We start from the raw sequence: 27494 nt of genomic DNA on the forward strand, positions 1-27494 counted from the left end.
ACCTACACATTTTAATGAATTACTTTGCTCTGTTTTCTGTGATCTTAAAGAATAATTAGACAAAGTTGTTTTACTTTAAAATCTTCCCCTGGCTGCGTTCACTATTCGTTAGCAATTGCAGTGATTAAGAAGTTTTGAGTAATAGTGATTTTTTTCCTTTTATGTATTTCAGGAATACCTGAAGTATGAATACTATTTGAGGACTTTTCAGTTATATGGTGTCAGTGTACAATAAAAGCACTGGCTAGAGCAATATTCTGCAGTGGTTTGTGGTTTTGCAGGTTAAAGTCTTTTTTGAAACTTCTGAGGTGGGGGAGCACTAATCTCTTTCCTCTGGTGGAAACAAGCAATAACTGCATTTTATGGCATAGCTCTTCTATTTCTTTCTCCACCTCTTTAACATACCCTGAAAGGAGTTGTTGAGAAATGTTGGGTCTGCCACAGAACACTGTAGAACAACGGTGGTCCCTGCAGCAGTGGAACTTCTCATGTTAAATCAACTGCATGCCAGCACTGGCACTATGTGGAGCTGCTGACTTTAGGAACTACTTGGGCTTGTGTATGCACTTGTCAGGTTTGGTGGTGGCAAGCTTTCGGGGTTTTTTTGTAGCTTTTTTTTCCCCCACTCACATTTCACATGCAATCCTTGTTAAAAAGGCTTCCTGACAAAATCAGGAAGTGAGTGAGTGCCAGGGTTAGTTGCTCATGTCCTGAAACATGGACCTGTACAACAGTATGCGAGGTCAGGTGTGTTCACTGTCTGTGTGGGTGTAAGCATATTGTGCATCTCTGCTTTGGATCTGCTGAGTCTCTGAGGGCTTGGGCTTTTAACCTCAGGCCTCTGAATTGTGCCTAAGTTGGATGCTTGAAATACTTTTTCCTAGGAAAACCTGTGTAGTGAGTGGTTCTGCAATGTAGAATCAATTGGATTTTGTATCTAAAGTAGTGACGATGTTACCATTTGCCTTAAGTCTGGAGGCCGTGCTTTCTGTACATGCAATTTTCTTGCCTTTTAAAATATTTTGTAGTTCTTATATGGAAAGAGCCCATAAAGACATTGTCCTTGCACATTTGTTCACACAACACTGTTACTCTTGCGTGCTGAGCTGAACAGACAGTGGGGAAAAGTAGCATGTGACTGGTTCCTGTAAGTGAGTGTGCACGGGGATACTGGGGTGCATCGTGTGAAAACCTTACACCACACTACAAGTACATAAGTTCACAACCATTGTTTCTTAATATTTTCACCTTTTTCTGCTTTTACCCCTGAGCAGGTGACTGGGAATGAAGAGAAAGGAATATGTTCTTTGAATAGGTACTGCCCCAGACGCAAAACTGGTGGAAATTGAGGTTTTAGGTGCCCAGTATAGACTTCCAGACTACGAGGCACCTGAGATTTTATCATCCAGCTTCCCCACCAGAAATGGAGGGAGGGAGAGGGATACCCATATGTTACCAGTGTGTTTTCACAGCAAGCAGATGCAGCACCTTATATTTCTGATTCATACATGACAAAATCATACATTCCCTTCAAGGTTAGAGAAGCTAGAGTACTTCAGGCTAAAAGACCCTTCTGCTCTTCCTTGGCCTGCTTATTTTAATGCTCTTTTCAGGTGTTGTTCCTACGTACCATAGTGTAGCTTCTTGTCAAGCATCTCTTCTTTACAAAATGTGAAAACATCCTCCAACCTTTTTTCTGTTCCCTAACAACACAGAGGCTCCTGAACCATAGAAAAATATTCTGTAGGCCTGAAATGTACCCTAACTTTGTGGAGATGTCATGAACATTTAGTCAGTATGGAGGCACTGTAAAAATAACAGAGCACTGGCAGTGCCGATGCCATTGGAAAACCTACATGATGCTCACAGTCTGTGCAAAGTTTTGTTAGGAGTTAGGCTTTTTTCCAGAAGTTTATGGGTTGGCCAGATTTCCTCCCTCCTTCCCCCCACCCCCTAGCTGTCTCCTGGTTTTTATGTCCACATCTTGGGGAAATTTCTGTGAAATGGTTTGGGTTTTGTTTTGGGTTATGTTTCCAGTTGTTGATTGGGATTTTTGCATGGGTAAAACTTTTTTTTCAAGTATGGGTTCATAATGTCTCAGCTGCAGCTTTCTAAGAATACTTTCTGTTTGAATCACATACATGGTGTGGAAAATCTAAGCCCAAAAATTTAAAGGTTGGCAAAACTATAAGTAACTGAGAACAGTCTTGTAATGGAAAATTAGATTATTCTAATTATGCCTAGCACTGCCATTAAGTCCTATAATATATTTAATTAACTCAATCTCAGGTATTTTTGAAATGTTATTGAGAAGTTAATTAAAAATAGCGATAGTGTGGGTGAGCTGCAGCATGAAACAGGAGCGTGAGGAATCAGCTGATGCAAGGTGAATGTCCTTTCAGTATGCCTTCAGATTTCTTACCTCTGAAAAGCCTATGTGAGTGAAAGAAAGGGTAAGGACAGTTTTCTCTCAGTGCTGTGCTTAGGAATCTACTGACTTATTACTGAAGTGTTCAAGCCAAATTAATTCTTGGTAGTCTCTGCTTGGCTGTGTCTTTTTTTTTTTCTTCCTTATTTGAGCAAAAGAATCAGAGATTTCTAGACCCATGAGTGGCATTTTTTGACTCTGATGCTTGACAAGATTGATGCACTGTGTTATCTTCAGTTAAACTGATGGTCAGCAATTAAAGATTTAGCACAATTTTCGATCATCCATTGCCTATTGCTTTGTTTGTAGTATTCACACTTTTATTTCCACATTTCCAGCATCAGACTCAATCTATAACCAGTTTAAAATCTTTCTAAAATGTGTTGGATACATAATGCTTTATCTGGCTGAATACATGTGCAGACATGTAATTACTCGATGTTTACCTCACTATCTTCCAAGTGATTGAGAGGCCAGATGCAAATTAACATAATTCTCACTGAATCAATTTTCATTGTCTTTGAAATGATAAATATTTAATTGTACAACCAGTGTTCTCTGATAGGTTATTCAATCTTGTATCACAAAATTGCTAATAGGCTATTTTAATTATATATATTATCCTGAATATTAGTTCATATTAGTATCTCTACTGCCTGTGAACCTATAGAAATGTTGACATAATTGCACTCGATGCAGTTTCCATAAGTGGTTTAGATGTTGCCTTTTCTCAGACGTGGGTGTTTGAGTCAAATTCTGTGCTGCCTGAGCTCTTCCACTAATGCCAACACAGTTCCGCCTGAAGCATCTGTGATTCAGCTGCTGGCTTCACTGTTTTGTACGGAAACTCTAAGGGAAGCAAATTGGGAAACATTTTTCTCTCTTCCCTGTGTTCAAGTTAAACCTGATCCCTGCATCCCTCTGAACTTCGTACTTACCCTGCTGCCTTTTGTGGGACTCCTGCACCTTCCTGACTGCAGCTCCTGCAGACATACCCTGGACAGAGCCAGGCTGGCCCCCTAAGAGCCAACCTTTGTCCAGATCTTGACACAAGTTTTGCAACTTGTGATGCCCATTCTGCTGCCACTGTTGCATTGCCAGCAGCACCTGAACTAGTTTAACAATGTCTCAGGAACATCTGCGTTCACTGTCGCCACTGTGCCAGCTACAGCACTAATGCTGTGTTAATCATTGCATGTAAATTCAGAAGCTTAGAAACTTAAACCTTAATTTGAGCATAATATTTTATTATCACTATTTGTGATAGCTGCTCTTGTATTTTCTTCAGTAGTTGTGCTGAGTTCATTGCTTCCATTCTTTCCACCTTCCCTTACATGAAAAACCATCTCATCTGGTTTACTGCAGATAACAATATTCACATACTGGTAACCTGTTCCAGGTCTGCTCTCACAGCAGGCTTAGTCCAGTAGGAGGTGAAACTGCCTCATAGCTCTTTATTTCTTCATCCCAGTTTGGATTACCTTTCAAAAGAGATTAAGCTGGCAAGGGAAACCTTTGGTGAACAGGATGGCATGCTTTGATAAATTCATGCAATGACTCTACAGAAATGAGTGTTGATGTTGAAATAGTATTGTTCGTTGCATGCATGAGTAATGGAGGTGGCAGGCAATAGCAGAGGTAATTAGGTTTACATTTTGGAAGGCAGACCATTGCTAATTTAGTGAAAGTTTGTGTGAGTTAACTCCTTGAAACTAAGTGTCTAATAGTATTGTATACATCCTGACTACTCACCATTGTTATTAACAGAATGGCATTTCAAATCTCCATTTTGGGACTGAAGACAGGCTAATCCCCATATTTTAATGTAGTGTGTGAAGGATCTTTGCTAAGATACACTGACATTTAGAAAAGTAACCTACTTTGACTACTGCTCTTGAAAAATGATTTGAATGAAATACTTAACATGAACAGGTAAAGAAGAGCAGAGGCTTCTCGGACCCTAGCAAGACAAGACGCAAGGTGGATATACAGTATTTCTTTCCCTTGGTATTTACTCACTGTGAAGAACATGGAGCTGGTTTTTAATACTTTCTGTATACCGTAACTTGGCTAAACACTCTTGTGTTTCATGTTCATATGTGTTTAGTTAGTCACTAGCAGAGAAAAGGCTAAATTCACATGCCAGGGAGTATGAGACAGTACAGAGCCAGCTCCTTTGAAGTGTAATGCTCATCACCCTGCTGTGTGTATACTTTTTTAATGCGTGCTTTGACACCATTTGACATTTTTGTTAGTAAATCTGTGCTTTGGAGGTTTTAGATGGCCCAGGTGCTCTCCAGACAGCACATACAAGTGTAAAGAAAGTTGCACAGACTTAAGTTTCTAGTCCTTGCAAAAAAGGAGTTTCTTGCAGCTAATTGACTACAACAGGGGCGCTTACACTGTGGTTAGGAGTTGCATCCTGCCTGGAGAAGTGAGAGGACTCCACATAATATAGCAAAAGATTTTTTAACGATATAGAAGAATCCATATATTTCATCAAACTTAAATTTCATGTTTCATGTAAATAAACTTTTTCAATCAGTTATTTTTTGCAATATTCAATTTATCCCAGTGCACTATTTCTATTGGAACATTCATCTTTCCCATAAAAAGGCTTATGGTTATTCTATTAGTAGAACACTTCCGATAAGAGACATTGAGATGATCCAGATGGACAAATAGAGCAGAGCAGGCTAATTTTTTTGTCTGTGTAACTGCAGGCATTAGCATGTCTTAGGAACTTTTTCCTTTTTCAGTAAAAGATCAACACATTTTTCTTTAAGCTTGATTCTAAGCAAGTTAGCCAAATAGGTGACCACAGTGACAGTGAGGTTTTAAAAGGGTGTCATCTGTGTAACAGTTGTGCTCTGCAGAGCTAATAAAGAAAACTATCAAAAGCAAGTCAGATCTCGCTTCTTGGTTTGGTTACAAATTAGATTTCCATAGTCAGTGTTTTGTTGGCAAGGGAGAAGCTTTTTAACTTGGAAAGCCAAGTAAGTTATTTTTCAGGAAATGACAGAGAAGTTCCTATGGGATTTTATGAACCATGTGTTTGGAAAAGATTGGTTTAAAGAGAGTTGAAAAAATCAGAAAACTACTTACTCTTATATGTCAGCTACTCTTTCATTCAACAATGACAGCTCTGTAGAAGCCTCCCTCGAGCTTCCCATGTTGTAGGAATTACAAAACTGATTGTGTTGCCGTATAAATAGTTTTACTACCTCTTCCTCTAAACTCTAAGAAATATGACATACCCCTCTGAAAGTCCATCTTCAGAAAGTATACCCCCAAGTCCTGTGCACGCCTGTAGTACATAATTATTATCAACACTGTGTCATTTTATGAGTGGAGGAGGCCCATACTGCAAAGGAGGGAATATCCTTAATTATTTTGTAGTATTGTTGGGAAAGACAAACTGCATCCTGAAAAGTTTCTAAAGAGACTACAGTCTGGTTTGTGTGGATACTCATACCAGTAACACTGCTAAATGTTAGTGAAGAGTCAGTCGGTCACTTTATATTCCAGTAAATAAATACCTGAAGGTTACATAAAAGTAATAGAGATGTTTGAAGTAGGAGCCATGTTTGTAAGAACATGTGCTTGTGACTGTTCTTAGGTACACATCTTTTTTTTTTAGTAATGAAGGTCAAAGGTAGATAGAGTAACATGATGCTTAACAGAAGGAGTCAGTGAAACAAATATTTGTGCTCTCAGTGTGTTTATGTCACAGTAGAAAATCTATTTATTGATTTATTGTATTATAAAAACTGTAAGGCTGCTTCTCCCAGGCGAGGTTAGGTAGCTGCTTCACACAGTCTGGAGCTGTTTGGAATACTCTCTGGAAAGCTTGCAGAGAACATTTCGCTTCTCTGACATAGTCTTTCTTTTTCACAGACTCTGCACAAATCAACATCATAATTGCATGCTATCGACCCTTGATTTCCATAGTTAATAAAACTCTGTTCTTTTTTTCTTGTGCTGTGACTTAATATTATACAGTAATTGGGACTGAGTGGAAAACTTGGATTTCATATAACAAACATGACAGTGCTTAGGGTGGGAGGAAGGGGTTCTGTGTGGGTTCAACCTAACTTTTCAGCTGATGTTAGGTAATAGAAGTACATCTTGTAATGGATAATGAATTGGATCTGAATCTCTTTGGGGCCCTTTTTTCAGGAAAAGTGAGTATCAGTGTTGAGTAGAACTGTATCACTGGAGGCCAAAGCACAAGCACAGGCACTGCCTGGATCAGCAGAGAAGAGGAGGTAGTGGTGGGCCCATTGCCTGCCTGTAAGGACCAGTGCTCCATATGTCTTCAATAGCTGAACTGGCCATCCTGCTTTCTGCCTGCTCTCATGGCCATTAGGAAAAAGAGCTTGCACGTGCGAGGACTGCTACTAGGAAGGACAAATGACTCTCAGCTCTGTCCCTGTTCATCCTCCTCCCCAACATTTTGATTACTCTCAGTTTCTGAAACCCAGTCTTTGCTTCTCTTCCTTAACTACCTCTTATAGCCAGTTTCATCTCTTTTTAGGCACCCAGCAAAACCAAAGGGATCAAACAGGTTTAACAGTGCCAAGTGTAAAGTGCTGCACATGGGACATAACAACCCCATGCAGCGCTACAGGCTTGGGGGGCACAGGCTGGTGAGCTGTCAGGCAGAGAAGGACCTGGGGGTGTTGGTTGACAGCAGGCTGAATATGAGTCAGCAGTGTGCCCAGGTGGCCAAGAAGGCCAATGGCATCCTGGCTTGTATCAAAAACAGTGTGGCCAGTAGGTCTAGGGAAGTAATTGTGCCCCTGTACTCGGCATTGGTGAGGCCACACCTTGAGTACTGTGTGCAGTTCTGGGCTCCTCACCATAAGAAGGACATTGAGGTCCTGGAGCAAGTGCAGAGAAGGGCAACCAGGCTGGTGAAGAGGCTGGAGAGCAAATCCTATGAGGAGCGGCTGAGGGAGCTGGGGCTGTTTAGCCTGGAGAAGAGGAGGCTGAGGGGAGACCTTATCACCAGCTACAACTACCTGAAGGGAGGTTGTAGAGAGGTGGGCAATGGTCTCTTCAGCCAGGTGACAGGAGATAGGACAAGGGGAAATGGCACAGAGCTGTGCCAGAACAGGTTCACATTAGATGCTTGGAGAAAATTTTTTACTGAAAGAGTTGTCAGTGCCTGGAACAGGCTGCCCAGGGAGGGGATTGAGTCACCATCCCTGGATGTGTTAAAAAAAGTGTCTATGAGGTACTTAGAGATTTTAGGTTTAGCATAGGACAGGAACGGTTCAACTTGATGATCTTAAAGGTCTTTTCTAACCTTGTGATTCTGTGAAACTGAGCTCTTCAAGGCTGCCCTGCTTCTTTTTTTCACTGTGCTACAACTTGTTTCCCAGTTCTGCAGCAGGAAGGATGCCCTTTCCTTATGGGAAGACCATGCAGGAGCCTTTGTAGGGTCTGCTTTTGGGTTGAGCAACTGCTCCAAGGAGGAGGCAAAGATGCAGAAAGACTTAAGTTGAAGTGGATGTGTTGAGGATAGCTCAAAGTAAGCAGTGGCTGCAAGACAGAGGAGAATGGGAATTGAGGGGCATGTGGTTGGAGAGGAGATTTCCCTTGCCTCCTGCCTCTGTGACCCATGTCAGCCTGTCTTTGCACCCTTGAGATGCCCTGTGCCCACTACAGAACTGAGTTTGGCTGCCCTCCCTTCCAAAGGATGAAGTCAGAATAAGTTAATCTGTTTTCATTTGGGGATAGCGAGATTCAGTTTTATCAAGGCTGCTGTGAAGTTTGAATTGGCTCTGAATGCTGTCCTCGTCTGCCTCTGCTGTGGAGGGCATTCAGAAGTATGGAACATTGCCATGAGGCACTTACACCCCCGAGATACTGAATTGCTGCTGCAGCTACATACAGCTCTGGTAACCGCCACCACCCAGCTGCCCTTAGTAATTCTGTGCACTGCCTTTCTCCCCTGATCATTTGGGTGGGAATAGGTTTAAAGTCATCTTTTGATATCTACTGCATGCCGTGGTCTTGTTCTAGTCATAGCACAGTTGAGACAGAAAATGTGCCAATAATGAAACACTAAACACGTGGAAATCCTATTAGTGTTTTGTGGACCGTAGCTGTCACTTCATTTGCTCTGGAATCCCTTCCATGCAGCCATGACAAAGGGTTAAAGCTGAGTGTCTTGACACTTCGAATGCATTAGCTGTTCCTCAGACAAAAGTCTTGACAAGCATACTGAAGCATCTACAGGGATGTATTTATTTCTGTCAGTAATATACTAAGTACAGTTAGTGTTGGTAAACTTAGTCTTGAGAGAGATACGCACAGTGCTATAATTTTGTGGGGTTTTGTTGTCTTGTGAATGTTAGATGAATATATCTGGTTTTCTGCTTCAGGTTTTTATGTCTTTATGCTGAACAAGGCTGCCCCAAATTTCTTTCTCAACTGTAATTTTTCTGAAGTTTATATACTTTGCAATTAATTTTTCCCTGTATATATAAATATACACAGTATGGTAGTATCAATTTACCTTAATTATAAATTGTGTAGTTAATGTAATATCCATGTCTGAATATAAAAGTACCATCCGTGTTTTTCTCATACAATAGAAAATCAAGCTGAGAACTTCTTATTCCACCATCACCCACACCTCCCCCCCCCCACTCATGGTCATGTTTGTTACTCTTGCCTATGTTTTTTGTAAAAGTGATCATTCTTCACTTTTTGAGACAAAGTTACTGGAGCTGCATCTTTTTGCATCAAATTGTCACATAAAATATTCCTTTTGTATCCAGCATAAGCATTTGTCATAGGTAAGAACTGAAGGAGGGCGTTGCTACTGTTACCATAAAGTTTTTAATGTCCATTTACAATGCTGGTGGGCTTACAATAAGGCATGGGTGGTTCTTGTATGACCTATTGGTTCTTATTTTTTTCCATCTATGCTTTCTGTCTTGGAAATTCACAGTGATAGAGTACCAATGTTTTGTCCATACCTAATCCAATTTAGCTATTATGTAGTACTGTCAGGTTTATGCAGCGAGAAGAGAAATGTAAGTAATCTTCTTTAAAATAGTGAAAAAGGATAATTCAGTTAAAGGTTTGCTATCAGAAACAGATAAATTCAGGAAAATTAGCTATGCTTGCTAACAATAAAAAATGAAGAAAAGGTTTTCCAAGATCTGAACATATTCCACAAAATGGAGCCAAAGAAGCAAGGTCAGAATGGTTTTACTTAAAATAATATTAATAACTTTTAAATGTGTTTTGTAGTTGGACCTGGAAGTTTTTACTGTCTTATTAACAAAAAAAACCTTAGAAATTATTCTTGAAGAGTTTCCTTCACAGGTTTGATGATTATGAATTGCAGTGGCAGATCTGCAATTCTGCTAGGCAAAAGAATGACATTATTGATACCGACATTCAGTCCAAAGGTGTTTGTCCCATACAGCATTTATGTGGGTTAAATTCTGTTGGAAGAGTGCTTTTAATAGGCCTTGTGGCTTTGTGCAAACATCATTGATAACTGTTATGGTAGTAGTGAAGAAAGGTGAGTCATTTCTAGTTTCAAAGAGCTCATAAAGAGTTTTCTAATTGGTGTCTTCATATCTATGGTCCCTTGTGTCCTAGTCAGGATGAACTGCAAAACTTTCAGTGCAGTGTAATTTCTGGTATTTCAATGACTATGGGAAAAGCATTTTACTTGTCTTATTCTGTGATTAATTGTTGCATTTTTCATTATACTAACTGTCACTTACAAAAAGTCATATATCTTTTCAGAGTTATCTGCTCATAGAACATGAACATTTTTACAAGAAAAGCAATTTCCTTGCAGTGTTGCATTTTTTTCCCCCATAGCTCTTCCGTCTTTATTTTGGCACTTTCATCTATGTTCACCAGTTTCCTTACATTGTTTTTCTGTCAGGGCTTGCAGTTGTTCAGTTAAATTTGTGTGAGATTTGTCTGTAGCTTTTTTGAATCGATGAAGAGACCCTCTCGCTTTCTTGCGTGAGCATCTTTCTGTCTTAGGCACAAATCTAAGTCGCTACATGTAATAGTGGCACAGAAACTCACTTCTGTGCTTTGGATGTGCACTTGTGAATTGTGATCTGGTAAGCAGTGGGGAGGCAAATCTGGAATTTGTGCTGTCTAAACGAAGTAATTTAATAATACGAAGTTCATAACCAAAGTATGTGTTACTTCATTTGCTCCTGTTTCTGCATTTTAAGTTACTTCGTTTAATATTTAGATTTGCATTACATGAAAACATTTACAGATTTTCCACTTATTTATCACAAATTGCTTTACGTTTATGAAATAGAGGTACCATGGTGAGTAGATTAGAAACACCATTTGCAAGGGTTTTTTTCAACTACTAGTTTTCAACTTATTACACAGCAGATGTTTTGCCCATTTGTAAATTTTCAATAGCTGCTAAAGCTGGATCCAAGAGCTCTGGACAGTTGGAGGCAAAGTTAAAGTCTCCGTAGTGGTACAGTTGAGATGTAAAGGTAGCAGATCTGTGGGTTTGAAAGTAATATCACTGTGCACAGGAAGCTGTGATTCTCTTCTTATTTCTTCTGCTATGGTGACCAGCAAATACATTCTTTCTCATCATTTTTCTAGCAAAAATTATGCGAACAGTAATTTTAAAATTGCTAGGATTAAAAAGGAGGTTTAAGGAATGCTGCGTACTTTCTGATGTCTTAAAGATAATTCTATAATTCCTTCACCACTGGTGAAACTCAGAACAAAATAGATACATGCTTTGGGAAGGAGGTCCACAGAGGGATTTGTATTTCCTTTCTTACCTGTATTCCAGGCTCTTCTCCTTTATGAAATGACAGGTTTATAAACTTCAGGAGGAAAGACATTTTTCTGAAGTTGCACATATATGACTAAAGCCAAAATGGGACTCCACGAGGCAAGCCATGATTCACAAGAAAGTTACCTGTCAAGAGAGTGCCTGCAGCTGAGGCAGGAGCCCCTTAGACATCTCCCTGTAGCCAAGAAAAGCACTAAACTAACAGTGGTTCAAAGACTCTGAGCTGACTGAGGTATAGGTGGGTGTTATATCTCCAGCAACTAACATAATGATAGTTGCTCATATCTCCAGAAGCTATGAGTTGCTCATAGTTGCTGGAGATATAATATCAAGTTAATTCAAAACTGCTGTGACACCTTAATTAGCAACTCATGGTCACTTCTAAATTGACTAGTTTCACAATCAGTTACCCATTCCTACCACCAACGTATGGTAGGAATGTCAAAACTCCTCATTGTCATGTCTTTCCTGTACAATCCGAAGTGTTTTGGTCCTCACAGAACCATTTATTTCATACAGAGGGTAGAATATAAGATGTGACTAATGCTTTCCTCTCATATAATTAAGATATTAAGTCTCAACTAAAGAAAAAAACCTACATTGATTTTTCTTTGCATGTGAATCTCTCTGTAACTCTGAACTTAGAACATATTCCTAAGGGTGCCTTAGAGTTTTTTCACTCCTAGAGGAAAATTGTTTAGTAGCCAATAGCTGTTCTCCCAAAATAGTCTAAATGGATAGCGGGGGAGGGGGCGAGGTGTAGGGTGTAGAAATCAATGCACCCAAATAAGGTCATCTGCTCACACTGATTAGGACACAAAAATAGTCTTTTTCAAAGAGGTAGAATGTAGCACAAGTTGTTTTGATGGATTACAATGATCTGAACTAATTTTGGTAATGTAAACATTGGTGTGAAATGACCGCAGCCCCATCCATACTGCATTCAAACAAAGGTGGATGCACTTCAGTCTGGATTAAATAAAACACTGTCTGTTTCTAATGTGATTTGTCTAGCCAGTGTAAACCGTAGCATTTTGACCTGTTTGTAAGGCAGGTTCCAGTGGACAATAGGAGTTGTTTCTCCAGCATGGTTTCTGCATGCTTGCTGTGATCAGTGCTAGCTGGGAATGTTGTGACAGAAACCGCTTTTTTCTGCACTCAGACACAAACAGTTTGCAGATTTATTTCAAAGAACTTTTTGTTTGGCCTAAGTCTTGGGTCTTGATGTAATCATCTGTCTTGAACATTGTCTCTCATTGTCCTGGAAATAATTATTTCCAGCATTTTCTGAGCAAAACAGAAAACAAAGAACTCCTAGGCAGACCAGGCACCTTTTCTGTATTGTTTTTCTGCTGATCGTGTCTTTATTTAATAGACCGTGTTTTCTTGAGTACTTCAAAATATTTCTCATCACTTGCCCTCAGAACTGACCTGGTGACCTGAGAATCAAGAAAATGTCATGTTAGTGACTACTAATTAGTGGATCCAGAGAGCTTCTTCTCCTGCCCTTTCAACCTTCCAAAGACAGCAACAAAAGCTGTCACATGTATCATACAAAGAAAACAAGCATTTGCCATTTTTGGTTTTGCTTTGTTTTTTCCTAGGGTGTAGGTAGTAGCACAACCTGAGTTGAGACTAGAGATGGATTTGTAGGTTAGTGGGAAATTAACCTACAATATAGTGTTTGCATTTATTTCTCTTTTTCCATGCATAAGATACTGCATGTGTTACCCACCTCTTACTGAACATATGTGGTTTAGTATGCTCTATAACAAGAGGGAAAAGTAATTTTTTCTTGTTGTCATTACCATCTTTTTAAGATTTTTTTTAACAACTTTAAAATGTATTAAATGTTTCAGAAAGGAAGTGATACAATGTTTTGTTTTACATGTACACTAAGTAAGTGTGTACAGAAGTTAAGTGCAAGCTTAACTTGTCTTTTTGTGTGTTTCTTGAACAGACTTCTTAATAGAAGGTTCAGCCATACTTCCCGTTAATCATTGTACTTCTGCAGCTCATAAGTCATCATGGGTTTTTTGGGACCAGCCACAGAATGACCATGGTAAAATATGCAGCCACAGCCACGTCACAGAACTGTTTGTGCAAGTACATTAATCTCCTTTTTATTATTTATAATTTTCAGGTCTTTAAAATAGAGGTGCTAATGAGTGGAAGAAAACATTTTGTGGAGAAGAGGTATAGTGAATTCCATGCACTTCATAAAAAGGTAGTGATCTCTTTCTTTATAAGATTTAACTTTGTTTTGCCTTAGTTGTAATGTTTTCCTCTGTCTTGAAATTGTTACTATACACGGTTTATCTTAAATACATCTTGAGATTCATGTCTCTGGAAATGAGTTCCCAACTAACTCAGTTTCTTTTCTGTTCTGTGGAAAGTAACAATGACTTCTCAGATGTTACTAACTACATTTCTTTTTGATTATTGCTTTCATGCTGTATTGCTAAAATGCTGACTGTAGTTTTTTTGTGTTTGTAAAATCAAAAAAATAAGACCCATTCCTACAGAAAATAAATATATCTTCATTTTTTATCCAAATATGCAAATTCTTTGTTATATCTATCAATTGTGTTGCTAACACGCTGTATGTAAAGCTGAGGAAACAACTTGCATACACCAGGAAACTAGCCATAAAAATCCTATATAGACCACCTCACTCTGCTGCTCTTCATGCAATAAATGTGATAGAAAATATTTGCTAAGCTTGACTACTGAATCATCTTAATAATATATAGAAAAGAACTCAGTATTTTCAAGATTGGTTATCCTCTAACTGTTCTTTAAATTGTTTTGATCACTTTTAAAGGAAAAGTATGATTTTTCTGCTATACTGTATGAACTGGATGCTGCTATACATTTCTGCAGCTTTTTTTTCCCCCTTAAGGAAGACAAATATTAGGTAGGAAAATTCTGGAAAAGCACTGCAGCCCGTTCACTGTGGTAAGGCTGCAATGAAGTGCTTCAGTTCTTTGTTCCTAGGGCCTGGGTCAACTAAACATGTGTTCGTTGGTAGCTCTCAGGGGCAGTGGAATGTGTGCACACTCAGCTGCTTAGACTGTTACTGCTTGCCTGCAATATGGAATAGTTTATTCTGCAAAGAGCAGAGAGGTTTTTACGGCTCCTGCCACTGCAGTGTCTGAGGAGCATGTTTGCTGGTGGTCCTGGGTCAACTCAGGAGTCACCTCATTCAGGGAAGAAGCATTATCCTGGTGGCACAGAGGATGGATTTTGCCAGCCTTACATGATGTATTGACATGAGCAAACTTGGGTTAATAAAAGGCAACTATTGACCCATCTGTATATTGGCCCTCAAAGGTCCAGAGAATGGTAATATATTTTTCACAATTAAAATGTGCTAATGCTTCTTGTCTTTTTGCTTGTCTTTGTTGTTTCAGTTCAGGTGTGTCTCAGATATTTTCTCCACTGTGATCACATTGAATATAGTAACACATGAGCAATTAGTGCACAACTCACCCTGTGTCAAGCCTTGCAATATATGTGTGCTTTATTTTGCATAGGAGAATGACCTTGCAATTGAAAGTAAGGCATATGAGTTCAGAATATACAACTAAATCAATTAGGAAACATTAAGAGGGGAAACTTAGAATTTATGTGCTTAAAATGCACCCAATCCAAACAGAACAGGATTATTTCGGTTGTCAGGGACTTATAGTTATCATCTAGTCCAGCAGCCCAACCCCTTCAGAGCTGGTCAGAAGTTAAATTGTTAGGGTCATTGTCCAAATGTCTTTAAATGCTGACAGACTTGGTGCATCCACCACCTTTCTAGAAAGCCTGCACTAGTATTTGAGCATCCTCTCATTGAAGAAGTGCTTCCTTATGTCAAATGCTTCCTGAACCTTCCTCGGTGCAGCTTTGAACCATTCCCACACATTACATCACTGGTTCCAGGGATTTCCCCTTCTTGGGAAGCCATAAAGAGCAATAGGGTTGCCTCCTTTTCTCTGCTTTCATTTTGAACCTCTCCTCTCCGGACATATCTTCCAGCCCTTTCACCAGTTTTGTTGCCTCCTCTGGGGCATTCAGACCTTCACGTCTGTCTTAAATGATGTAGCCCAGAACTGCACCCAGTACTCAAGGTGAAGCCGCACAAGCATTAAATACAGTGGGACAATCCTCTCTGTTGGCGAACTGGTTATGCTGTGTTTTATGCCCCCAGGATGGGTTTGTCCTCTTAGCTGGCCCACTGTTGGCTCATGTTTTGCTACTGTTGACCAGCACCCCAAAGATCCCTTTCTGCAGGGTTGCTTTCCACCCACTCCTGTCCCAGTTTATAATTGTGTCTGTTGTAACTCTGTTAGGTGCAGGATCTGGCATTTGAACTTGATAAATTTCATCCCGTTACTCTTAGCCCAATGCTCCAATCTATCCAGATCTCTCTGCAAGGCCTCTTGTCCCTTGAGAGAGCCAATAGCACCTCCCAGCTTGGTGTCATCAGCAAACCTACTAATGGTACATGCAACTCCTGCATCCTGGTCACTGATAAAGATATCAAACAGAACTGGCCCTAGAACTCAGCCCTGAGGAACACCACTGGTGACCAGTTGCTAGCCAGACATAGCCCCGTTCACTACACCTATTGAGCTCTGCCCTTCAGCCAGTTCTTCATACAGCACAACTGTGTTGTTCATACTACAGCTTGACAGCTTGTCCAGAAGGATGCTGTGAGGGACAGCATCAGAAACTTTACTAAAATCCAGAAAAAATACATCACTAGATGGATAGCCTTATCATAGAAGGTTATCTAATTAGTTGAGGTTGTTGGGCTTCTTCAGCCTGGAGAAGAGAAGGCTCCAGGGAAACCTAGTTGTGCCCTACTAATACTTAAAGGGGTCCTATAGGAAAGTGGGAGAGGGACTGTTCATCAGGGAGTGCAGTGGTAGGATAAGGGGCAATGGCTTCAAGCTGGAAGAGGGCAGGTTTAGTTTAGACGTTAGATTAGTGAGGCACTGGCACAGGTTGCCCAGAGAAGTTGTGGAAGCCCCATCCCTGGAAGTGTTCAAGGCCAGGTTGGATGAGGCTTTGGGCAACCTGATCTCTTGGAGGGTGTCCCTGCCAGTGGCAAAGGGGCTGGAACTAGATCATCTTTGAGGTCCCTTCCAACCCAGAGCATTCTATGATTTTATGATAAGTTGAACAGGACTTCTCCTTTGTTGGCTGTCCCTGATGGTTGTGTTATTCTTTAAATACCTTTCAGTAGTACTCAGTATGATTTTCACCATAATTTTTCCATGAACAGAGGTTAGACTAACGGTCTGTAGTTCCCAGAGTCTTCCTTCATGGCCTTCTTGTAAACTGGAATAGCATTGGCTAGCTTCCAGTCTGCAGAAACCTCCCCAGACTCCCAAGACCTGTGGTGGGTGATTATGAGGAATCCTGCCATAACATCCACTAGTTCCTTTGGAACTCTGGGATGAATCCCATCAGGCCCCATGGACTTGTGAACATTCAGCTGATACAGCTGGTCCATGACTTCCAGTGCCCACAAAATAGGAAGTCACGGTTTCCACATTCATGGCCCTCCAGCTCAGAGGAATGCGCAGTCCAAGGTCTATCAGTGGTATTAAAGACTTAGGCAAAAGAAGCATTGAAGGCCTCTGCTTGTTCTTGTTCCCTTTGTTGCTGTCTCATTGCACTGTAATTTCTGGAGTTGCACAGTTACTCTGCACAGAAATCATGAATGACTACAATCTTGCTCTCAGATTTGTCTCCTCGTACACTGCTTCCTCTGCTGGAACTCCCTTTGCAGAGGTTTCTGCAATGATGGCCCCTTTCTCTCTCTTCAGAAAGAGCAGCAAAATAAACAAACCTGAAAAGCAGATATTCTAACCCTACATTTTGCACCACAGCTTGCTGTCTTTTTGTGTTACTCTGCGAACTTGACACTGACTTTTCCTTATTTGTTCCTTGTACGGATGCAAAACAAAGTATTTTGGCAGCAATCTATTTACTTAAGTCTTACTTTTTTAAGTTATGGTCAAATTTCAGTAACCATGGTTGAACAGCTCTTACTGCAGACCTTTCTTAGTGCTTTCAGTGTTAGAGAAATATTAGAGAAAGCATTCTCTGATGATAGTATTCAGTTTCACCCTTTCTTCTCTTCTCTGGTTTTTGTTAGAGCAGAAAATCTCCCTGCTCTTAAAAGATGTGTGTGTATTTGATCATTTTTTGCTGGAGAAGAATATTTTGAAGTTGATTATTCTTTGTGAGCGATTTGTTCCCATCCCATGACACTATTTATACTCAGGTCCTGATGCCAGTTTGCTTTCAGCATGCCCATAGGCTATTTATTTGTTGTTCTTTTCTTCCCCTTTAGTTTAAAAATGTCAGTTGCTGTGAGTAGCTGGTAGTTGCAAAGGTATCTTCAGACTTACTGCATATTCAAGGTGCCTTTAGTGATGGAGTTGTCTGTAGGGAGCAGGAGAAACAAAGCTGCTGTAGAGAACAACTGTGGTAGAAAATGGGCATAGAGACTGAAGGGGAGATTATTCCTTTTGCTGGAGGAGGACATGCTCCATTGGCATTATATAGAGGAAGGAGTACTCCGTTGCTCATACTGGACATTATGATTCATCACAATGCAAATTAGTATTTTGATTTTTTTTTCCCCCAACAAAGCCATTTCTAAGAATATGGCTGGATTTGCCTCCTTCCTTAGTTCAACCTTTCTTACATTCCAGTTGTGTAAAAAAGTAAAGCCTCACTTCCTCTGCAATCTGGCTGTAATGGAAAAGATTTAGAAACTTTTCAAGCCTGCCATGCTACGCTAAAAGTACAGATTATTCCCTTGACAGAAAACATGCGCTTCTGTTGTCTTTTTTTAACATGGTTTGCATAGACCATTATACTTTGAACTGGGTATGGATGATAAACCATGACGTTCAAGCTATGCACCATTCACATTACAATATTGTATTTAGGTTTGAACAAAAGTTTTATTTTTATATTAACGGGGTTTTTTTTAAATATATTCTTCCAATGGTTAAAAATACCAAGACTTTTAAATTTTAAAACATTTGTAGTTCTTTTTAAGCACCAGAATGCTAGCAGGTGATGGTGTAACAACTACTGCAGTGAAACCTGTGAAATTCTTGAGTTCTGGATATCTTGTTTTGCAAGTTATTTATAATTTTAGAATAATAAATGTAGACTGTAAATCATACTAACTTTTCACACTTGGACAAAGAATTATTTCCTTGGTAATTTGAGCCATCTTTTAGTCTTGCAGGAAATAGAGGCTACAGTATGTCAAATAGGCATTAGGTGAGTGGCAGAGACTGGAAAGTATTATGGCAAATAACTGTACTCAGACATTTCTGGTGTAGGGACAGGTACAAAGTTAACACGTGTAGATTTGCTTACTATTCTTTTGACATTGTAATAATTATTTATTGTAATGCATTGTTGTATATGTAAGCATAAGAAAGTGAGTTTATCATTTATTATTTGTACAGCATTCACTTTATAGCTACACATGGTACCTGTGCTTGCACAGGAAAGTAGTTGTTTACTGGAGGGTTTATCTAACAGGGCCACAGAGCACAAAAGGATTGTTAATCACCAGCTGAGGTACCAGCCACAGAGTATTTATCTTGTAAGCAGTTAGGCCTTGGTTGACGCTTGTATTGTTGCATATTTGTCTCCCTTCATCTGGAGCATTCTCCTCATTTGTTACTCATCTGCAGGTGCTGTCATAGTCCACAACAGCTGTGACTACAGTTTCTTCAACATTCTCGAGCAATGTAGAGGAAAAAATGAGGGTTTATATTCTGGCTTTAAGATCAGACAAATAAAGTTCATGAGTTTGGGGTTTTGTTTAGTGGGTTCTTTTTTCTCACTTCATGTTTAATTGTAATTTAGTACTGCTAAGTGAGTTGCAAAATGTTTCCAAAGCAATTGAGGTTTCCTTGCTGCAGCTTTGTTACTTGTGATCGTAGAGACGTTGATGTGTTGGCACTGTTTTTTCCTATAGTGACATCTCAGCAAGCTCAAAGATGAAATGTAAATTCTCAGTCTCCCAGGGGTATGCATGTCAAAGTCAATTTTGAGTTTCTTTCCTTGCATTCCTTGCCTCGGATGTACTCAGAGGCAATATCCAACAGAAAGAATGTCTAATGTCACCTTTTATTAAAAAGCAATGAAGTCTATTCCAGTTGTTATTTTTGCTCTGTAATTTTGAGGAAAACGTTTATATATTTTGGTTTTAAAAAAATGCAGTGCTCCAGCAAAAGGATTCTTAGTGTTGTCAGAGCATATGCTTATGTCTGTCTATATGCATACACATTTCTGTATATATGTGTAAAAGCTTTCCTGTGAGAATCTTTAGAGGAATAGTTACAGAGCTGTCTTGGAAATCAGTGGCAGTCTTGCTATTTCTCAGTATGTCAATCTGTTGGTATAATTTGGGGGCACAGATATTTTGCTCTCTTGGTGGCCAGCACTCCAGAGAAATAGTAGTATCTTCTCCCTGTACTTCTCCCACCTGTTCATAGTTGCCTAAATCTAGAGTTGAAAATTGTCATGGTGTTTTATCACCACACTTGGCAAGGTAATATCTGCATACATCATGGTAGTGTTGTGAGGTACCATCCCACACTGACTAATGGGGAATTTACTTCAAGTATTCTCAAGTAGTTGTCATTTTGGTTTAAGGTTGTTAGTCACAGTAAATTGTTAGTAGGCTTCCCTTTCATTGTCCAGAGCAGGATGACATGGAGATTTTTAACTGCAGCGTGTAGGTGTGAAGTTTGCTGTTATTTCAGCGGGCTGATGGTGAGTAATTTCATTGCTATGCTGTTGTTGTTTATGTTTGGTTATTTTACCTCTACTGCCTCATCTTTAACATAAGTGTGTTTTCTGTAAATAAATATTTTGTTTCTGCCTGCATTTCTTTTCATTCACAGCTCAAGAAGTTCATAAGGACTCCAGAGATCCCTTCAAAGCATGTGCGAAACTGGGTCCCCAAGGTTCTGGAGCAGCGACGTCAAGGCTTGGAGCTGTACTTGCAGGTGAGTCTCTTCTTGGAACTGTGAAGGCAAAACCAGCATCTGTGAAAGTAAAAGATGCAGCAGGTGTGAAGCCGGTTGTTACATTGATGGGCAATTTTAGAGGTGGGAAATGGGCTGCATACTTAGCAGCAGTGATGATTTCTGTTCACTTAGCACACTAGCAGCTAGAAATCCAGACTGTTTTGCATTTTTTTCCTGATTCTGGCAAAAGCTGCTGTCTGACTTTGGTGAACCCACTGGTACCTCATTTTCCTAAGTGGGGAAAATAATGTTATTCTTTCCAAAGCTGTTCTGACTGTACCAAACACGAGAGATACAAGGAGGCTTTGTTTATCTCATGCCTGTTTAGACAGACTAAGGAAGAATCAGCTCATCACATTCATATCCCTCTACTGTATATGCTTGTATCTGAAATAGGTTGGAATAGGCACCTGTCATCCCACATTAATCTTGTACAGGTTGGAAATTTACATTTAAAATCACAGATTTTGCCTATTTGGGTTCTGATTTTGCTACAGACTGTAAGGAATTACTCTGACATACAGACATCCAAATATACTGGTGATAAATCCCAGCCTATTTTTAATAAATGGAACTTCTACTCTCACCATGATTTCTTTAAAAATGGCTTGTGGTATAGTTACACAGCCATTTTTTTGGTGACAAAGCCAGATTAAGCTGTTCCTTCAGACATGTTCCGAGTTCACTGTATCTTCAGTTGTACTTGCCCAAGTACTCTTTTGTTGAAGGGGATCATAGAAATTATGTGAGTCAACTGATAATTACTCTGGGATGAAGGCAAGAATAAGAGTACTCTGTTTTTACTCAAATCAGTGTAGTAAAACGAGTAAAAATTTCAGAGATCTCATTTATGTCATCATCCACAGTTGCAGTGGCACAGCGGGAAGAATGGTGAACTGCAGCATAATGGACAGTGAGCTGCATAGAAAATAGATGGTAACCTGCACCACTCAGGAACCTCCCTGATTTGTAGGAAGGTTTGTAAAAGAAAACTGCTTTAAGGAGGAGTATAGAATTATAGGGTGACACAAGACACTAATACTTCTGACATTCAATTTTTGAAAAGAAATCTGGAAATAAGGAGAAAAACACAGGTCAGACAGTTATGTGATATGTAAGGGAGCATTTCAGGCAACATAGTTGTTTGGGATTTTTAATTTTTAGATACTGAGTTGACATTGTTAAATTGAAAAAAAACCAAACTGATCCTTTTTTTCCTCTTGCTCTATATAATTATAGCATCTTTGGCATCTGAAAATTACATTTATTTTGTGGGTGAAAAAACATTGCTGTTGGAGAGGACCGTCTTGGTTTCGATGGCTGTCAGCAGAGCTTGCTATATCATCTTACATCCATTTGCTGGGAAATTTAGAGGTGGGCGGGTCTGATTTTCATACAACTGCCTTTTGGAGAATATTTCTACTAAGGCAGACATACTGATTTCTCTTACCCAACTGATTTTTATTAAGCAGACACAGGGGTGATTTGGTTAGCTCTTTTTAATTGCTGATAAACTTTAAAAGAACATCTCCCCCTACTGGAAGCGTTAGTCAATTCTGGTTCTTGTACAGCCTTGTACATTCAATTCTTTTCCTGTCTTCTATCACCATTGACCATCACAGAATCGTGCAATGGTTTAGGTTGGAAGGACTCCTGGACATCATCTGATTAAAACATGACAAGCTTCTAAGTTACATCCATACTAACGTGCATGGTAAATTAAAACATGGAAAAAAATTCCACTAATATTCTTGTCAGAGCCATTAAATTCTGGTTTTGCTAACAGCAGAACTTTCAGAACAGAAATTTCATCAGTGAAATTTTAGCTTTTAAAATTATTTTAGACAATTAAAACTTAATATTAAGGTGCTTCAATGCCAAGCATTTTCTAAGATATGGTGCAGGTATGTGCTGTAATTTCAGAAGACATGATGAGCTTTTAATTTAAGACAAATTATATCAAATACTGCAAACATATTTTCAGGTGATACTAATGAGAGTTAATCTGTAAGAGCAGTTTGGCTGCTACCATCACTGGTCAGTGGTCGTACTGTAAGCCACTCTTTTGGTGCAGCTGGTAAACTATTGTGGAATCACGGTAATAGTTGACTGTTTTTTCAAAACCAGCCTGGATCTTGTGTTTGGAACGATTGAGTATTTACACAGATGTTACATTCAAATTGGTTTATGTACTATGTATTAATTTCTCATTATTGCATTTTGCACCTTGAAGATCTGTACATGCAAGAAGTAATATGCCATGCAGACAGCAGTCAAATACAGATCTTTACCTGACATGGTCTAATTATATTGGCTTCTTAATATATTTTTAATTAAGTAGTCCTCTCTGGTTAGTTAAATACAAATAAAAATAATGACATAAAATTAAGAATAGTAGAATTAGTCTCTATCAAGTAGTAAAGAAAGAAAAAAATCTCCCTGTCTGAGCAGAATGTGCGGCATTTGCCAGTACCTTGTTACTTCTTTGTGACCTTTTCACAGTGAAATTGCCCTCTTAGATGCTTTCAGCACAGGTAGATTGTTTCTTGCAGTGGATGGACAAAATCTCAGAAACATTTAATTGTATCTTCTTGAAGAATAGAAAAATTAGGAATAAACCAAATATTATTAAATCAAGAGTTTTAAATTTATCATTGTCCATTGTCAGTTAATGTTCATCAGTTTACTTATTTTTCTCTTGTTTTTGAAAGGTTGAGTAGGCATTTCTTTCTAGTTATGGTAGACCAATTTTAATGGAATTTTGATTTATCTGTACTATTTTTGACTAACTTTCGTATTTTACAAGTTTGGCCAGAATTTTCAACTTTCATTTTTAATGCTGTGGAGCAATTGACTAGTAAGCACTAGTATCTGTAGTAATTCAACTGCATGTAGTATAATAACAATACAGAGCCCGTGCGAATGCTGAGAACAATCAGCTGACTGACAAGAGGAAAGAAGAATTACAGTTAATTTATTAATGGGGAAACAGATGCAAAGATAAGTGAGTAACAGAGCATAACCCCAAACATGCAAGCAAATAAGTATGAAGCAATAACTTATTGCTCTTATGCTGATCCATACTAACTGTCTGTGTGCACGACTTAATCTACATTGCACAGGATTTAAATTAATCTGGTTTAATCTTCGCTTAATAAGAAAATACCTGTTACTGACGGTGGAAGATATGGCCTGTGGTGGCTATCAACTAACAGTTACCATAAATCAATTAGTGTATGATGTAAAATTTCACTTAATAGTTATGTATTTACATGTATCTGAGCTTGTAGCTTAAATTACATTAAATATGATAATCCAGGTGTTTTTTATTTAAAATTGGTAAAATAAATCATGAAATTACATTATTGCTGGCAAAAATCTGACAGTAGTATCAGATTGCTCTAGGATATTAACTTAACTATGATTTGTTTACAGTTATGAAATATTTTCTATTTATATGTTTCCTGAGGTGTTTGGTGTTGAGAAAAGGTAGAAAATACCTATTTGAGGTAGCTGATTTTGTAGGGAGCCTCTAATTTGACAAGGGCTGCCAACTGGACCTGCATTGAAAGTCTGTGTCTCCTGATAGTATGTTTGTGAGCCTGGAGAAATGTGTTTGCTTGAAAGTCGTAGAAGGTAAGTGTGGAAAATAATAGGGAAAACTGTAAATCAGTATTGTAGCTTCTGAGTGGTGGCTGTTTGTTTGGGTTTTTTAACTCATGGTATAATCTGGGACTGGCTGTTAATCATAAAGCATCACAGAGTTACGGTCTGCTTTGGAAGTTTATTTAAAGGTGATACAGATCAGTTTATCTCTTGATCAGTTATTGTTGTGCATGAATACAGTAAGTCATCTCATGCATGGACTAACTGAACAGGTAGTTGAGATTGTATTTTGGACGTTGAAGACATTATTGGGATTCCTAAGGGCAGCACTGAAGGACCTTATCTAATTGGTTATTGAAGCAGCTGCAGCTGCGTTGTCAATCTGATCAGTATATGTTACAAATAGATTTTATATGATGTACACTTGGAGGAGCAGTTTTTATGGAGCTTATTTCCAGTGAATTGGTAATGGGGAAAAATTTGATCTAGCCACCTGCTCTCCACTGATTTGGAGTTAGGTCATATCCTTGTCCCAGTAAGCTGACACTGGATGTTATTGCCATCCAGTCTCTCTGCCCTCGGGACTTGCCCTTTGACAGATCTGCCTTTTAAAGTTCAATGGAATAGATATTTTCTAACCCCCCTGGGCAGAAGAAATCTCATCATTTGCTGATATCATCAGTCCAACAAGATAACAGGCATTGTTAACAGAATTCACTGTGAAGTGGCACCCACACCTCAGCATGAGACTGTGTAGCTGCTGCTAGTCTTCACTAAAATGATTTGGTTATGGATAGAGATTCTGGAGGAGTTCCATATTTTTGATGAGCTTCAGGATACCAACTCATTTTTTGTGGTCTGGGTGACCTGAAGAATTTCTTCTTTTGACTGGCAAAACTCTAATATAAAAAAAGAGAACCATAAACCTTCTGAACTGCTCTGTATGTATGTAGAGTCTGTATGTACATACCAGAGTTAATATGTAGAGTTAACACTTCTTTCTCAGCTAAGGTCAAGAAAACATAATTGCCTTTTATTTACCCTTGAACTTTTTACAAAGAGAGCAGTCCTGATTCCTGGAGATAAGATTGGTTAAAGTACTGCTTGGCTGTGAGACTTGGAGACTTGATGAACTTGAACATTCCAGCAGTTTCAGGAATCCAAATCTTCAAAATGAATTATGGAGTTTATGAAACTGGACTAGAGATTTGTTTTCCATTTAAGGAAATAATCTGGAGATCTGAGAAGCACTTTGACCTATATTTCAGTATTCTTCAAAATGCAATTCTCTTTAAAAATATTTTAACTACCAATCCTTCCTGAAAAAGATAAATAAAACCATATCTGTTATGATTTTACTCTTTAAAAAGTAGAATCCAATCCTCTACTCCTTAACTATCTTGGTTTCCAGCAGGGTGGAGTTAGGAAAACAGTGGATGGAGTGATGAATAATGTGTAGTTGCATTATAAGTGAGTTCATCAGAAACATAAAGGATAGTAATCACCCATTATTATACTGCATGTTTTTACTCTTTTTTGGGTAACAGTTGAACAGCAACTGCAAAAAACATGAAGAAATATGAGCTATTTTTGCAGTTTATGACTGCAAAAGGAAAACAGTCTTACAGAAAATTTGGCCGAAGGTGTCATTTCTTCATGGACTGTGATGATTTTCTTTAATAACTTCAATAAGTGTGGATACTAAATTCCTTGTGGTAAAATTTAAATGAATAAATAGCCTTTTCTGACTGGAGAATGGGTATGAACAAATCAATAAATCTGGATGGAAGAATTAAATAACATTCCCAATCCCAAGAAAAAAGCTTCCTGATTTTAGTCATTAATCCAAATTGTATTCTAAAGCTTTTGAACTATTTTCTTTTAAGTTGATCTGTGCTGTTGCTTCGTAAAAGTTTTAGATTAAATTAAAATAGTCAAAGGAATTTTTGTTGATTTGGAAACTGTTGCAGAGCATTTCAGAGCTAATGTAGCGTTTCACATTGCAAGTGAGGATAAGAATCTACTGGGTTCTTTGAATGTCAGTCATTGTCCCTTTTAGTTGTCATTCTGGGGAGTGAGATAATTTGATTTCTCAGGGGTTTTTATCTAATTGTGACAGGAAAGAGTTTTCCATCACCTTGTGGGAAGTTTCATTACTTCTTCACTGCTAAACTGATTCAATTTCTGTTGGCCTGTTGCTATTTTGAGGAGGAATGCAAACCCAGTCATATGTAACCTTGTCCATTCTCAAGAAGACTAGAGAGGTCTCTGCTGTAAGAAAAGCTATTTAGACTCCTGATGCTGGTCTGCAAGTACACTATGTTGTGCAAAGAGTTTTGCCTTTCAACAGCTAAATACTTCTCCTTAGGTTCAGAAATACAGGCCTGTCAGTCTCACCTCGGTCCCGGGGAAGATCATGGAGAGGGTCATCTCGGGAGCTGTCATGCAGCACATGCGTGATGGCCGGGGGATCAGGCCTAGTCAACATGGGTTCACAAAAGGTAGATCCTGTCAAACTAACCTGATCACCTTCCATGACAAGGTGACCCACTTAATGGACAAGGCTGTGGATGTGGTCTGCCTGGACGTCAGCAAAGCCTTTGACACGGTTTCTCACAGCATTCTGACTGAGAAACTGGCTGCCACTGGCCTTGACAGGTGGACCCTCAGCTGGGTTAAAAACTGGCTGGATGGCCGGGCCCAAAGGGTGGTCGTGAATGGAACCAAATCCAGCTGGAGGCCGGTCACGAGTTGCGTCTCCCAGGGCTCAGTCCTGGGTCCAGTCTTGTTCAACATCTTTATCAATGACCTCAATGAAGGGATTGAATGTTCCCTCAGTAAGTTTGCAGATGACACTAAACTGTGAGGAAGTGTTGATCTGCCTGAGGGTAGGGAGGCTCTTCAGAGGGATCTGAACAGGCTGGACCGATGGGCTGAGACCAATGGGATGAAGTTTAACGAGGCCAAGTGTAGAGTGCTGCACATGGGACATAACAATCCCATGAAGCACTACAGGCTTGGGGGAGACTGGCTGGAGAGCTGTCAGGCAGAGAAGGACCTGGGGGTGTTGGTTGACAGCAGGCTGAATATGAGTCAGCAGTGTGGCCAAGAAGGCCAATGGCATCTTCGCTTGTATCAAAAACAGTGTGCCCAATAGGTCTAGGGAGGTAATTGTGCCTCTGTACTCGGCATTGGTGAGGCCACACCTTGAGTACTGTGTGGAGTTCTAGACTCTCCACCATAAAAGGACATTGAGGTCCTTGAGCGAGTGCAGAGAAGGGCAACCAGGCTGATGAAGGGGCTGGAGGGCAAATCCTATGAGTTGTGGCTGAGGGAGCTGGGGCTGTTTAGCCTGGAGAAGAGGAGGCTGAGGGGAGACCTTATCATCACCAACAACTACCTGAAGGGAGGTTGTAGAGTGGTGGGCAATGGTCTCTTCAGCCAGGTGACAAGAGGTAGGACAAGGGGAAATGGCACAAAGCTGTGCCAGGGCAGGTTTAGATTAGAGGTTAGGAAAAATTTTTTTACTGAAAGAGTTGTCAGGGCCTGGAACAGGCTGCCCAGGGAGGGG

At 39.4% G+C, this 27494-nt stretch overlaps 1 protein-coding gene across 1 annotated transcript in view; it reads left to right on the forward strand.

Moving 5' to 3' along the window:
* SNX24 (sorting nexin 24) overlaps positions 1 to 27494 on the forward strand; it is a 91942-nt gene that overhangs the window by 30836 nt on the left and 33612 nt on the right. Inside the window, exons 2-3 of the mRNA XM_084277945.1 lie at positions 13393 to 13476; positions 20192 to 20296. Coding sequence (XP_084134071.1) covers positions 13393 to 13476; positions 20192 to 20296 — 189 coding nt within the window. The remainder of the gene's footprint in view (positions 1 to 13392; positions 13477 to 20191; positions 20297 to 27494) is intronic.

The sequence above is a fragment of the Gallinula chloropus genome (genome assembly GCF_964237585.1).
Source record: "Gallinula chloropus genome assembly, chromosome: Z".
In the NCBI taxonomy this organism is placed as follows: Eukaryota; Metazoa; Chordata; class Aves; order Gruiformes; family Rallidae; genus Gallinula; species Gallinula chloropus.